The sequence below is a fragment of the Aulonocara sp. 'chitande type north' Nkhata Bay genome, linkage group LG3 (assembly GCF_057382095.1).
Source record: "Aulonocara sp. 'chitande type north' Nkhata Bay isolate Kocher_YH1m ecotype deep benthic linkage group LG3, A_spYH_male_GT1.1, whole genome shotgun sequence".
NCBI lineage: Eukaryota > Metazoa > Chordata > Actinopteri > Cichliformes > Cichlidae > Aulonocara > Aulonocara sp. 'chitande type north' Nkhata Bay.
Window position 1 is genome coordinate 29,907,058 of NC_141346.1, and position 14,113 is coordinate 29,921,170.

General features: G+C 41.8%; 1 protein-coding gene and 1 pseudogene across 1 annotated transcript; both read left to right on the plus strand.

Moving 5' to 3' along the window:
* LOC147335077 (uncharacterized) lies at positions 1-9,117 on the plus strand. Its single transcript, XM_086287447.1, has 11 exons — positions 1-388; positions 478-650; positions 770-910; positions 1,273-1,411; positions 3,093-3,273; positions 3,783-3,924; positions 4,435-4,578; positions 5,853-5,899; positions 5,982-6,014; positions 7,321-7,397; positions 8,518-9,117. Exons 1-11 carry the CDS (start codon positions 275-277, stop codon positions 8,626-8,628), a joined length of 1,302 nt encoding a protein of 433 aa, XP_086143573.1. The 5' UTR covers positions 1-274; the 3' UTR covers positions 8,629-9,117.
* Positions 9,118-11,277: 2,160 nt separating this feature from the next.
* LOC147335078 (uncharacterized) lies at positions 11,278-13,541 on the plus strand (annotated as a pseudogene).
* The last annotated feature ends 572 nt before the right edge of the window (positions 13,542-14,113 follow it).

Here is a 14,113-nt window from a genome sequence, read left to right on the forward strand (position 1 = left end):
AGTAGGGCATACTGTAATAACCAGAAAACTCACACTGACACCTCTAACCAACCACTGCTGAAAGAGTTTACAAAAATAAAATATTAAAATAAAATAAAAATAAAAAACGAAGACCAAAGATAATGTCTGAAGTTCCTGGCAACCGGATTAGCCCTGCCTTCACAGTACATTATTGTCAGACAGACAACCATGAAACTTTTCTCGTACTACAACATGCCCCAGCCTACTTTTGCCTAATGACTTTCTTTTGTGCAGAGACTTTATCACATTCATCATGTCGCTCTCTGCACTGGTGCTGCTGCTGCTGCTCGTCTGTGTCCAGGCTAATTTTTATGGTATAGTGGTGAACTACTACCCAAGTGGCAATAATTCAACAGGAGCTTCCACTGTAAGTACACTTTCTTAAAAAATCAAGTAAATTTACTTTGTGAGTTTTAAAATTATTTAGGTAAACATGTCTTCACTGTAAATCTGCAGGGCATTCTTTATTACAAGTTGGGCTACAGCCTCTGCTTGTACAGTGTGCCCTACTACATCAACGGTCAGCCACTTGTGCTACAAAAGGTCGATGAGCCGATAAGTGGAGAGTGGTGCCAAACTGAAGGAGTCATCTCTCAGTATTTTTCCAGCAACTCTATGTTTTCAATTCCGTGAGTGCAGCCATACATAATTACATATGCATAAATATAGTCTTTGTTGTTGATTTGTCACTGAGGGGGAATGAAATTTAATACCACAACTTCTAAGAAGTCATTCATTTCTATTGCAGGGCCTCTGGCATAGACTGGATCTTTGGCATCAAAAATGGCATTGTATCATTTAAAATTCAGGCTCTGGTGGAACTGAGGATCCGCTCTGACATTGGCAAAGCCAACACATCACCACAGACCACTATCATACCAGCTATCAGGTCAGCCCTGTTTGTGGCTCCATTTCTTTTTTAGTAATTATACAAACATACATACATTCATACAATTTTATGTGTCACTTCTGGTAAATTCATTGCCTTTCAGACACGGAAAGTTTCTGTGTAGAGATGGATAAGGATAGAGAAGTCTTAAAGGGAAAAATTAACCTTTGGTCCTCCTTCATTAATGCAATTTTGAAGCTCTTGAACCATAAAACCTGAATAGTGTCCAGGCTGTGGGTGTACTGAGTAGTTTTCAAACATGAACATATAAAAATGGTGTCAGATATTTCACAGAAATGAATGAATGAATTTGATTATTTTATATTTTTTATTCATTTATTTCTATTTTAACTTTCTTTCAGAGTTCCATCAAACTGTCCAAGAAATTTGAGCCTGTTGATGTTTGATCCTGATGGAGACATAGTGAAATGCAGAAATGGAGATGCATCACTCTCAGAGTGTAGTCCCTGCACACCACCGTCTGTCCTCAGCCTTTCACCAGTAAGTAACAGCTATTACTCTTTTTGTCACACGGGACATGTTGGCATAAACATGAATCCTCGTGTACCAATCTATACTAAATCTGATTGTAATGAATTTTTTAAACTATTTTGTAATAAGGTCGCTGCCATCAGGTCTAATATTTCTCCATCATCCTCTCAGTATCACATTTGCACTTTGCTTACTTCTGATGCCTGGTCCTCTTTTGCTCCTGTTACCTTAGAGGACATTAGTGCTCTGCTTGGTCATATGAAACTGACTTTAAACCACACTGACGCACTTCCTCCATCAGTTTTTTTTAGTGTGTTTGACTCTATTGGCACCTGTATTCAGGAAATAATTCATTCTTCTCTTTATACCTGCTCAGTTCCCAACTTTTTTTAAGCAAGCTATTGTTAAACCAGTATTAAAGTTTAGGTCCATCTCTTCCAGACAGTTACAGGCCAATATCATATTATTTGTGTCAAAGAAAAATCGGTTGCAGAACAACTTAACAACCTTTTGGAGAAAACAATGTTCTAGACATTTTTCCAGTCTGGTTTCCGCAAATTGTACTCCACTGAAACGCTTCTTACTTGAAGTGTCTAGTGACATTTTAATGGCAGCAGACACTGGAGAGTACACCGTTCTGGTTATATTGGATCTAACCTCTGCTTTTGATACTGTTGATCACAGTGTCATGATAAATAGGCTTAAGGATTTGTTCGGGATTACTGGTGTTGTTTTAAAATGCTTTATGCCGTATCTATCTGATCTTTTACTGTCTTTATGAATCAAGTGTTGTCCGAAACATCAGCTTTGCCTTCTGTGGTACCTCAAGGATCTGTTTTAGGTCCGATCCTCTTTTTGCTTTATATATTCCCTCTAGGCAAAATTATCAGATGTTACAATAATATTTCTTATCATCTCTATGCAGATGACATTCAGTTATACACTTCTTTCAAAGCTTCTGACTTATATAAATTGGCTTGTTTAAATAATTGTCAGGAATCAAACAATGGTTAAACAACAATTTCCTCCAGTTAAATACAGATAAAATAGAAACTTTGATTGTTGCTCCTGATCTTATGATTTCAGAAATTAAGCAGGATATCAGTTTTTTAGGCTCTTCCGTTCAATCAAGTTTCGGGCAAGTCTTGGACACCCAAATCAAGAGACTTGGGTCTCATATTTGGTTGTTCAATGTCTCTTGAGAAAAACTTCAAACAAACTAATTTGAAACTGTTTTTATCATCTAAGAAACATTTCTAAACTCAGCCTACTGGTGTTAAAGGCAGAACTTGAGATGATTATTCATGCTTTTATTTCTTCTTGATTGGATTATTGTAATGGTCTTTTTACTTGTTTCAACAAATCAGCTTTGGTTCGCCTTTAGACTATACAGAATGCTGCGGCAAGACTTTTAATTGGCACAAACAAGAGGTCACACATTATTCAATTTTTTGCTTCTCTTCTTTGGCTACCAGTAAATGTAAAAAAAATAGTTGTAACTTTGTGAAAAGTTCTAAATAATTAATTTTTACTTACTTACTTGCAATGATGCTTGATCATAGCATCATTTCATATCATATCTGGCAAAGTTGGTATAAAAAACAAATCAAAACCCCTGCTTTTTGTTAATTTAGATAAGTGTAAACTCTATGTGAGGTGTCTTCATGGCCCAATTTTTGTCTTCTTGCAGTCCTCTTGTACTCTGTCATTCAGCCCCACAAACAGCAGTGATGAAGGTCCGTATGCGGTACAGCTGATGATAGAGGACTTTCCCAGACAGAACATAATGTTGACTCAAACCAACGGGACACAAACAATAATAACAACCAACGATGCTATCAGCAAAATGCCAGTTCAGTTTGTCGTGAGAGGTACAAATAATTTCTCCTGGCTCCTGCTTAATGGCCCTGTTATTTTGGCCTTTTTTTCTTTTCACCCTGAAGCTAACATTACTTTATCCTTACTGCAGAAAATCCAGAATTTTTTAAGATTTAAAAAGCTTGTCTTTATGGCTGCTTATGAACTTGGAAAAAGCTTTCTCTTGGCTACCTGTAGATGAGAAAAACAATCCTGGTGGACCAGTTAGAGCAGGGATAGGGAACGGTAGTCCTCGAGAGCTGGTGTCCTGCAGGTTTTAGATCTCACCCTGGGTCACCACACCTGAATCAAATGATTAGTTCATTACCAGGCCTCTGGAGAACTTCAACACATGTTGAGGAGCTAATTTAGCCATCTAAATCAGCTATGCTGGATCAAGGACACATCTAAAACCTGCAGGACACCGGCACTTGAGGCCTGGAGTTCCCTACCCCTGAGTTAGAGTTTCTATCCTTAAAAAATGTCTTTATTATTGTCATCACTGCTTTGTGTGTTGCTTCAGTGGATCCTGCAGTGCCTTCGTGCACAGAGGGACTCTTTCTACCCATGTTCCTGCCTCCAACCCCAGCCCACAGAACCCAGCTCTACACCTACGTCAATCAAACTCTGGCTATCAGCATCAAGGCACAGACACTTAACTCCACGTAAGTAGATCTCTAAATATAGAATTAAAGGCTTTATTTGTTAAATTACCAATGATTAACACATCCTGCAGCACTGACAGTTTCTAAAATTAAGATGTAGCTTTAATGCACAAATCAAACCTGTTTTTCATTTAATCAGATCATGAATCTTATCTTCTGAGTTGTGTAACTTTAACACTTCTAACTGCGCTTCTACAGACAGGTTTGACAAGCCAGCAACCCAACCGGTTTTATACTGATGTTAGGATGTACTAGCACTAGGTTAAGCTAAGACAATTAAAGAGAAACAAGAATAAAATAAATAGCTTTTTAGCCAAAATTGCTTGATTTTTACAGTAAATAAAATCTAAAATAATTATTTCAAAAATTATATAAAAGTCTGATATCCGGTCAAAATTTCACTCTAATAGTTGAAGCATTTACAGCATGTCACAGGTAAACACTTTTTTCTTATTGTAGATCATAAACTTTTTAAAAACTCACTTTTTTCTTGTTTTTTTTTTTTTAAAGGATCTCTGAGCTGCTGTTCAGCGCACCGCACACAGTAACAGAAAGTCAAACAGGCCCAGGACAGTTCACACTGACGTGGACGCCATCTAACTCAGTAGCTGGACAAAGCCACCCCATTTGTTTTGTTGTCCAAGCTGTTTTAGGGTCAGTATCCTGTTTCATGAATACGATCCTACACAAAAGTATATTGAAACTTTCATTAAAACAAAGTGAAATGGAGCACATGTAATTTGCACATACATTTGAGTCTACTTCTGTTCCAATGAAACTATTTAACTTTGAGGACTGACTGGCTTAGTTCATTGCCTGCACTTTTTAATTTTGCTTTTATATTCACTCCGTCCAACCTTCATTCCTGTAAATCTTTCAGACGCAGGCATTTTAATTATCGTATCAAAACAAATGGAAGGCAGACTTAGAAAAGAAACCAAAATTCATTGAAGACAGTAGACATGGGTGTGTCAAATACCTTTGAGGAATTACTCCATAACAACAGAGACATACCTGAATGTGTGTGACAAGATCAACTTGATAGTTGAAAGAAGAGCAGAAACAGATAAAAACGGCAATGTTTTATAAAACAAGAACTGCCTCAGTAAGTAAAACAATGAGAAGAAAGAGAAAGAAGAGCAACACAGTGAGTCCAAACACAGTATACGGTCCAGCTGCAAACAAAGCTTTTTACTGTATTTGTGATAAGAACAGGAAGACTGGCCAAGTCAGTTTCCACATTTAAACCTGTAAATACTAAATGCAACATAGGTTAATGTGCCAACTTATAACTATAACTAACTGCAACTAACTATAATTTAATGCTAAAAACCTAAGTTTTTTCAATCTGTCCAAATTAATAAGATACCAAGTCCACAGCAACATACAAGTCTCTCCTTGTAAAGGCATACACATGTTATCTTTCCTTTCATAGCTGATTCATTATTTGGTGCACACCATTTTGTTAGTGTCTGATAAGAAAAATACTTAAAGCTTTTGTCCTTTTGAGTATAAAATCATGACTGTTGAGTGTTGAAGGGTACTGAGCCCACATTTTACCTGCTGAAATCCTGCCTCACTGGAAGAGCATTTCTAACAAAGATAGTAACGTTTAATGGTTTGGAGACTTGATGTTGGGACTGCATTAAATAATTGTGCAACAAATAAGTTTGATTTTATTTTTTATACTTGCAGAGTTACATGTAAACTTACTGATGCTAATTTTTTTTTTAAAGCTATTCATAAGGCACTGCTTTTCATGTTCTTTGACTTCAATCCAAATCCATCAAACTGTACCAAACTGAAAAACATTTTTATTTAGATATGTAACTGTAAGATAAACTCTCTAAACATTAAAAAAATCTATATTAAAAATAATGTAAAATGCATTTTGATAAAGAATCTCTTGTACTGATTTATTTTCACAGGGCAGCCAAGTACCACTCTGAGCTTCGATGTGTCATTGCGACCGTTGGTGAGCAGTGTTTTAACGTCCAATACCAACAGCTACACAACTGATACAGTTCATGAGTAACCTCTGTTTCAACTTTTTACAGCATTGCCAACTACATCACCCAATACACCAGCGTGTGAGTATGAAGGCCTGGACTAAATCAAAGTTAGCCTGACTTATCAGATTTAGAGAATAAATAGAAAATAGTAGAAGAACAGAAACTAGTACTTGCATTAAAAATGAATCATACCAAATGGAGAGTCCAAAATGAATTGTGCTGGATCATCTTAATTTCATTTTCATCTTTATCACAAAACCTCCACTAGAGGGTGGAGTGGTATGTTAAAATCTAGGGCTGGCCAGCTTAGTTAACAGTGTTGGTCAAGTTACCTGAAAATAGTAGTTAGTCACTAATTACTGATTACTTCTCCAAGAAAGTAATCCCATACTTTACTGATTCCTTATTTTCAAAAGTAAGTTACTTTATTAATTAGTTACTTTTAAAAAACATGATACACAACCTGAAAATGTAATAAAGCAATAGACATTTCAGCCCAATTCTATTTTTTCTGCATATAGAAAATCTGTTTTGTCTGTTTTTAAAACTTGTTTTATTACTTAAATTTTTTTTTAACTTTACACACATTGCATCAAGCAAAAATTAAGGAAGAAATTTGTTTAACATTTAAACCTATTTCCTGCATATTTCAGCATATAAAATAAAATATTTTTTTGTGTTTACACTCTTTCAAATAGATGCAAGTAAAACACAGCAAAAAATAAATAAAATCAAAGCGGCACTAAGTCCTGTCGCTCTTAAATAACCTTTTTAACAGGAGTGGAGCAGGTGGAGATTTGCCCAGTGCCACAGCGGTCATGTCAATAGGGGGATCCGGGGGTTTCTCTGTGAATTCTACATTCTAGTGGCAGCGAACTAGGTGGTTGCTCAGATTTAAAGTTTAATTTTTTGCTTTAAAAGAAGCTTTTCTTCCCATGCGGGCTAATGTTTTTGTCACTTTTCACAGAATCAAACTCAAAGTAATGTCAGTATTTCCAAGCTTTAAACGCTGCATGGTCGTACTCTGTCCCGCACTCCATATTAACCATTGTTGACCTACACGCGTCTGTTCCTGACATGGACGTCACACGCTCGTGCATCATTGTCATTAGACACTCTCACAAACAAAATCACAGTTTAGTAACGCAGTAATGCAGTGTGTTTAAACAAGTAAACAGTGAATGTAACAGTAATTTAATTGCTTTTTTGAAATAGTAATCACTTACTTTACATTATTTTCAGGTAATGAGTAATCAGATTACAGTAAAGCATTATTTTTAACGCACTGGCGACCATCTCTGTTAATTAACAAACTACATAAAAAAATAACAACCCAAACGTTCTTGTTGGTTTAGAGACTAACATGGTGTCTTTGTGTTTCTAGATGTTGCAGCTCTGAAAATGAAGTTGTCTTCTACAGTGGACTTGTCTCAAATCAATAGGGATCTCTTCTTAAATCAGGTTAGAATTTTTCTTATCCAGAGTTAAACTGACCCCTGTCCAAACTGACCTCCTGCAACACTAACGTTTTGGACATGTGGTGTATACTTGTATACAGTGAATAACAAATGTATTAGAACACATGTCATGAAAACCAGAAAACAAAAGTAGCTTAAAAGTCTGCAAAAGAAAACTTGCTTAAAATTCATATTGGTATTCATTAAGAAAATAACAATTTGTATTCACATTTTCAACTAAGTAAAGTAAAAGTAAAAATTTTATTTATATAGCACCTTTCAAGATAAAATCACAAAGTGCTTTACAGAGACAGAAAACAGACATTAAAATCTAAAACAAAACAAAATCAACCAAAAGCGAGTTTAAACAGATAGGTTTTTAACTGCTTTTTAAAAGACATGACTGAGTCCACAGATCTCAAACTCAAAGGGAGTGAGTTCCAGAGTCTGGGAGCCACTGATACAAACGCTCTGTCACCTTTTGTTTTTAACCTTGTATGCGGGACAACCAGCAACCCCTGGTCACAAGACCTCAGGGACCTGCTGGGGTGATAAGAAAGAAGAAGATCACTTAAGTAAGTTGGAGCTACACCGTGCAGGGCCCTATAAGTCATGATTATGATCTTATATTGGACCCTGAACTTGACAGGGAGCCAATGCAGCTGAATCAGCAGGGGAGTGGCATGGGAGTATTTGTGATGCTTTGTCAGAAGCCTAGCAGCAGCATTCTGAACACCCTGCAGTTGTCCCAGGGAGGCATTGCTTAAGCAAGTAAACAAGGAATTACAATAGTCTAAGCGAGATGAAACAAAAGCATCAATAATCATTTCCAATTCGGAACGTGACACAATGGGACTCAGCTTAGCGATATCATTCACGAATTTCAGCTGGCGCACTGGACTTCTCTGAGAAATCTCTGAGCATAATTATGCTGTGTGGCAAGAAATGTATTTTGAGTCATTTAAAAGTGACTCATGTTATGACATATTTCAACAAATATACATTTTCCTCAACATAAAAATATTAAAACTGTTTTGCAGATGACATCTCAGATCCACTTTTCAAAGAAAAACCACACTTGAGAGAGCGGCGATGTTTTCTCACTGCTCCTTCTTTCTCCCCAGATTAAACAGAAACTGCAGTCATACGGACTGCCAGATGACATCAGTCTGCGCCTCATAAGCAGTGTGCCACAGATTGGCGTAACTGCAGCGTCCTCTAATTCTACAACATGAACCTGAAGTCCTGCATCTTCAGTCTTTCTGTACCAATTGGAAACATCTGTGTGGAAAGATAATACAAAATCTTACTTATCACACATAATTTTGCATTCAACCTGTCTGTCATAAAAATTGGTGATAAAACATTATTTGAAGTAGTGTTAAATTTTTAAAGGAATCATTCAAGATTTGTAATGTGTGTAATATAGTTCTAGATAATTCTATTTCTTATACTCTCAGTGTATATATACATGCTTTTTTGGCGTCAGAAAGCGGTTCTTCCACATCTTAGCAATCAGTAGTTAGAAAAAAAATCTAACAAACAAAACAGTACGATTTTTGAAAACTATTTTTTTTCTACAAAATAAGTCAAACATTTTTCTTGTTCTCTAATACGTACAGTGGCTTGCAAAAGTATTCGGCCCCCTTGAACTTTTCCACATTTTGTCACATTACAGCCACAAACATGAATCAATTTTTTTGGAATTCTACGTGAAAGACCAACACAAAGTGGTGCACACGTGAGAAGTGGAACCAAAATCATACATGATTCAGAACATTTTTTTACAAATAAATAACTGAAAGTGGGGTGTGCGCATATATATCTATATATATATCTATATCTATATCTATATCTATATATATATATATATATATATATATATATATATATATATATATATATATATATATATATATATATATGAATACCACTTTGAGCGCAAATTGGATCAAATCTTGGGAAGTGCACTGCGGTCGTGAGTTCTCAGAACCTGCTCTTTGAGCAGTTTGGATAACATCATAGAAAGCTCACGGCTCTCCAACGGGAGATTGAGAGACCAGTGTTGGACTGTTAGAACAGCTTTGAAATTCATATGAGTTGTTCGCACTAAAGTAAAAACCATCATCACTTCATGCGGAGACCCCTTCGGCGCCAGCTGCGGCCTCAAGGCTGGAGCTGAACAAAAACCCCTGATAACGACTGTGTTTAGACTGTTCCCCCCATTCCATGCAAGGCCACCTGGGTTGGCTGGAAGACTGTTTACTTAGCCTGGCAGGGCGAAGGACACTGTCTCAGCTGAACTCTGGACACACACACACACACATACACTGATATGCACACACTGATCCCCCCTCGTCTTCGATGCTTGTGCCCTACCGGCGAAGATGGCAGTCAACTGGACCAGCGCAGGACCGGATCCGCTGTCTACACCGGCTCTCTCTTACCCTTACCCGCCCCTGTTGCTTGTCTTGTGTTTCTATGGTGTATTGATAGTCATGTGCTTTTTGTGCTGAGGTGTTTTTTCTGTTATCAAACTGTTCTCCCACTAGGAGCTCAGTCTGAGTGGAGTTTTTTTTCTCCTCCTCTCACCTCATGTTATGTATTTTCGTTGTTTTTTTTCCTATCAGCCTACCTTTCTGACATGTCTCCCCAATGTGATGTTTGTGTAAAGTTGGTCAGAAGGTCCCTTTGTAAGTGTGCATGAGCCATTAGCGTGCTGCCTCCTGTAAATCTAATTTCCTTCGGGATTAATAAAGTATTCTGATTCTGATTAAGTCAACAATAACTACATAAATTGCAAAAAAAAAACATGCAATAAACAAGAAAAAAAATTAATTCGTTTTTGTTTTTTTTAAACATATTTCTAATTAGAGAAATTCAAGAGGTTTATCCCTCAGAACTGTAAATACAAAAAAGTTGCACAAAATAGTTTCCAACAACAGGAAATTTATCCTGAGTGTCTTCATAGTGTTATTTTTAAGATACGCCATTTTTTTATATACTGCAGGAAAAACGAAAATAAATATTATAATGCAAATTTGCAAAAAGAAAAAAAAAACCAGCATGTGCATCAAGTATTTCCAGCAGTGCAATGCAGAAACTATTTAGAAAAGCATGAAGTCAAACATGACTTTTAAAAACACCAGTGTAGGCTTAGTGTCACAGGCTGGGTCTCCGACCCAGCACTCTGAGTTTTCTTTGTATTTTTTGATATGTTATTAGTTTGTGTTATTTCCTATTTTGCCTTTAGTTTAGGCAGTTATTGGTTATTGTTCCTGGGTTTTCTATGTTTTGGGGTTTGGTATTTATTCATCACGTGTTGGGTCTGTTGTGTTGTCATGTTTAGTTGTTAGTATTTCCTGTTTTATTTTGACAATGTCATGTGTTCTTTGTTCATTGTATTTAGCTTTCTCTCCTGGTCCTGTCATTAGGTTTATGTCTGTCAGCTGTTCCCCCATGTGTCCCCACTTCCCCTGATCACCTCATGTCTGTATTTAAGCCTTTTGTTTTCTTCATGCCATTGTCGGTTCGTCTGTTTATCTCACCAGGGTCACAGTTTCAGTCATGGTCTTAGCCTGTTTACCTCACCTCAGTCATAGTTCTAGTTTTCATCTGTTATGTATTATTAGTCTTAGTCATGGTCTTTGTTTATTATTTTTCCACCACAGTCATAGTTTAGGTTTTGGTCTCAGTACCATTTAGTATTTTGTTTCTTAGCGTTTTGCCTGTTTGTTTTTGGTCTCTTGGTTCATTTCCCTGCCGTCATCGCATTAAAGGTTCACCTTTCTGTTAATCATTACAATTCCTCGTCATCATCTGCTTTTGGGTCCTGTTTCCACACACATCGGCGCACCCCGCCGTGACAGAACGAACCGACCAGTATGGACCCAGCGGATGCTGCTCTCACCGAGTGTCTGGAGGAGACTGCTCGGATCCAAGTGATCCTCGACCGCATCTTTACAGCGCCCGATTTAAAGAGCAAGCAGGTAATGGTTAACGTTGCTGAAGCTATTATGGAGAGGGATCCCCGCCTTCTCCAGCTCCCGGACTCACCTGCCATAGTTGCTGCCTTTACCAGGATAAAGGAGATGCTGCAGGCCCAGGCACTGTCGAGTCAGGAAATGGCTTCCAGCACCCACCAGTCACAACAACCCCACAATCAGTCATCTCCATTGCTGCCTCCGGAACCTGAGTGTGTTCGTGTCGGTTCGCTGAGATTCGCCACAGCGTCACCACCTCTCAGCTCACCAGTTTCCACGCCCTCATCACAGTCTCGCCATACTCCTGCCACGGTCCAGCGCGAGGAAGCGCTGGACACCGTTGATTTAGATCACGACGAGCGTCAGTCGATATACTGCGCTCTATTGGAGGAGGAGCTCCGGTGGAAGCCGTGGCTCATTCCGGAGCACGAGCACTCTTTCCGGGGAACTCGACTGGCTCTCGGGGGACCTCGGAGTTACCAGGGACTTCCACCTATTTCACCGCCGTCTTCCACTCCTAAGAAAAAGCGGCGTGCGCGCCGCCGACGCTCCATTACACAAACACAAGTGAGTGACTATATCTTGGCACCTCATGTTTTTTCTCCGGAGGTTATGGAAACTGACACTACTTTTCCGGTTAATGAGCCCGGCTATACAGAGACTGTTTGCCCTGGAAAAGCTAGCCATCAGGCTCAGCTAAGCTGCTGTGGGACTGCTATCCAGGCCGGTTTGGAGACGGAGGTACAGCTGGTGCAGCCAATTTCAGTGTCAGTCGGAGGGCCCGGGGAGCCCGTCCAGCCTCATGTTTCGTCTGCTGGAGGTTCAGGAGAACCCAGCCAGCCTCATGTTTCGTCTGCTGGAGGTTCAGGAAAACCCAGCCAGCTTCATGTTTCGTCTGCTGGAGGTTCAGGAGAACCCAGCCAGCCTCATGTTTCGTCTGCTGGAGGTTCAGGAGAACCCAGCCAGCCTCATGTTTCGTCTGCTGGAGGTTCAGGAGAACCCAGCCAGCCTCATGTTTCGTCTGCTGGAGGTTCAGGAGAACCCAGCCAGCCTCATGCTTCGTTTGCTGGAGGTTCAGAAGAATCCAGCCAGCTTCGTGCTCCGTCTGCTGGAGTTTCAGAAGAATCCAGCCAGCTTCGTGCTTCGTCTGCTGGAGGTTCAGTTGAACCCAGCCGGCTTCAAGTTTCGTCTGCTGGAGGGCCCGAGGTGCCCGTCCAGCCTCATGCCTCGTCAGCTGGGGGGCCCGAGGAGCCCGTCCAGCCTCACGCCACGTCAGCTGGCGGGCCCGAGGAGCCCGTCCAGCCTCACGCCTCGTCAGCTGGCGGGCCCAAGGAGCCCGTCCAGCCTCACGCCTCGTCAGCTGGAGGGCCTGAGGAGCCCGTCTGGCCACCTTCTGCTTCACCACCTGTGGCTGCAGCGCCACCTCCTGCGGCTCCCGTGCCGCCGCCTGCAGGACCACCACCTGCTGCGCTACTGCTTGCTGCTTCTATGCCTCAGCCTGAGGACGACGCCGCACCTGGTTCTGCCACACCTCAGTCTGAGAACTCATACGAGCTCATTTCACCCACTATAGACTGTGTGTTGCTGCAACTTGAAAAGCAACCTGCCTCGTCAGCTGGAGGGCCCGAGGAGCCCGTCCAGCCTCATGCCTCGTCAGCTGGAGGGTCCGAGGGGACCGTTCAGCCACCACCTGCGGCCGCCTCGTCGTCGTCTGGTCCAGCTTCGTCAGAGTCTTCATCGTCGTCTGGTCCAGCTTCATCCGAGTCTTCATCCTCGTCTGGTCCAGCTTCGTCAGAGTCTTCATCCTCGTCGGGTCCGGCCTCTGCCTCTGCTGCTCCGCCTGGTCCGGCCTCTGCCTCTGCTGCTCCGCCTGGTCCGGCCTCTGCCTCTGCTGCTCCGCCTGGTCCGGCCTCCGAGTGTTCAGCTTCGTCTGCTCCTGCACGTCCCGTCCGGCCTGCTCGTCCCGTCCGGCCAGCTCGTCCTGCACGTCCTGCTCGTCCTGTCCGGCCTGCACGTCCTGCTCGTCCTGTCCGGCCTGCACGTCCTGTCCGGCCTGCTCGTCCTGCACGTCCGGTCCGGTCTGCACATCCTGTCCGGCCTGCTCGTCCTGCACGTTCTGTCCGGCCGATGACTGGACGTCGTTGCCGTCATGGACAGCCCTCTGAACTACGCCGCCGTCATGGACGGCCCCCTGAACTGCTACGCCACCAGTGCCTCCCACCCGGCCGGCCTCCTGACCTGCTACGCCACCAGTGCCTCCCGCCCGGCCGGCCTCCTGACCTGCTCGGTCGCCGTCGCTGCCTCCCGCCCGGTCGGCCTCCTGATCTGCTCCGTCGCCGTCGCTGCCTCCCGCCCGGTCGGCCTCCTGATCTGCTCCGTCGCCACCGGTGCCTTCTACCTGGCCGGCCTCCTGAACTGTTTTCTGGGCTCTTGGACCGTTGGCCTCCGGGTCGGCCCCCTGAGCTCATGGATTTTGGACTGCTGGACCGTTGGCCTCCTGGTCGGCCTCCTGAACTTTTGAACTGTCTTTTGTTTTGTTGTCGGCCTCCGGGGCGGCCACCTGAACCGCTTCGCCATTCGCTCCTGTTCTGCCGGGTTCATGGTCGCCCTCCTGAAGTCGGGTCTCGGACTTTTTGTGCCATTGTTGTGTGTTTTCGTTTCTTTGTTTTTTGTGGCCTTGTTTCTGGCCCTCCGTCCTGGGCCCCCGCCGCCCGCCCTTGGTGGGTTGTTGTGGTTT

Excerpts from the sequence above, each read along its gene's own strand:
- LOC147335077 (XM_086287447.1), top strand. The coding sequence starts at position 275 with ATGTCGCTCTCTGCACTGGTGCTGCTGCTGCTGCTCGTCTGTGTCCAG. Across the intron at positions 911-1,272 it reads ACTATCATACCAGCTATCAG|AGTTCCATCAAACTGTCCAA; the intron begins GTCAGCCCTGTT and ends ACTTTCTTTCAG. Across the intron at positions 3,274-3,782 it reads AGTTCAGTTTGTCGTGAGAG|TGGATCCTGCAGTGCCTTCG; the intron begins GTACAAATAATT and ends GTGTTGCTTCAG.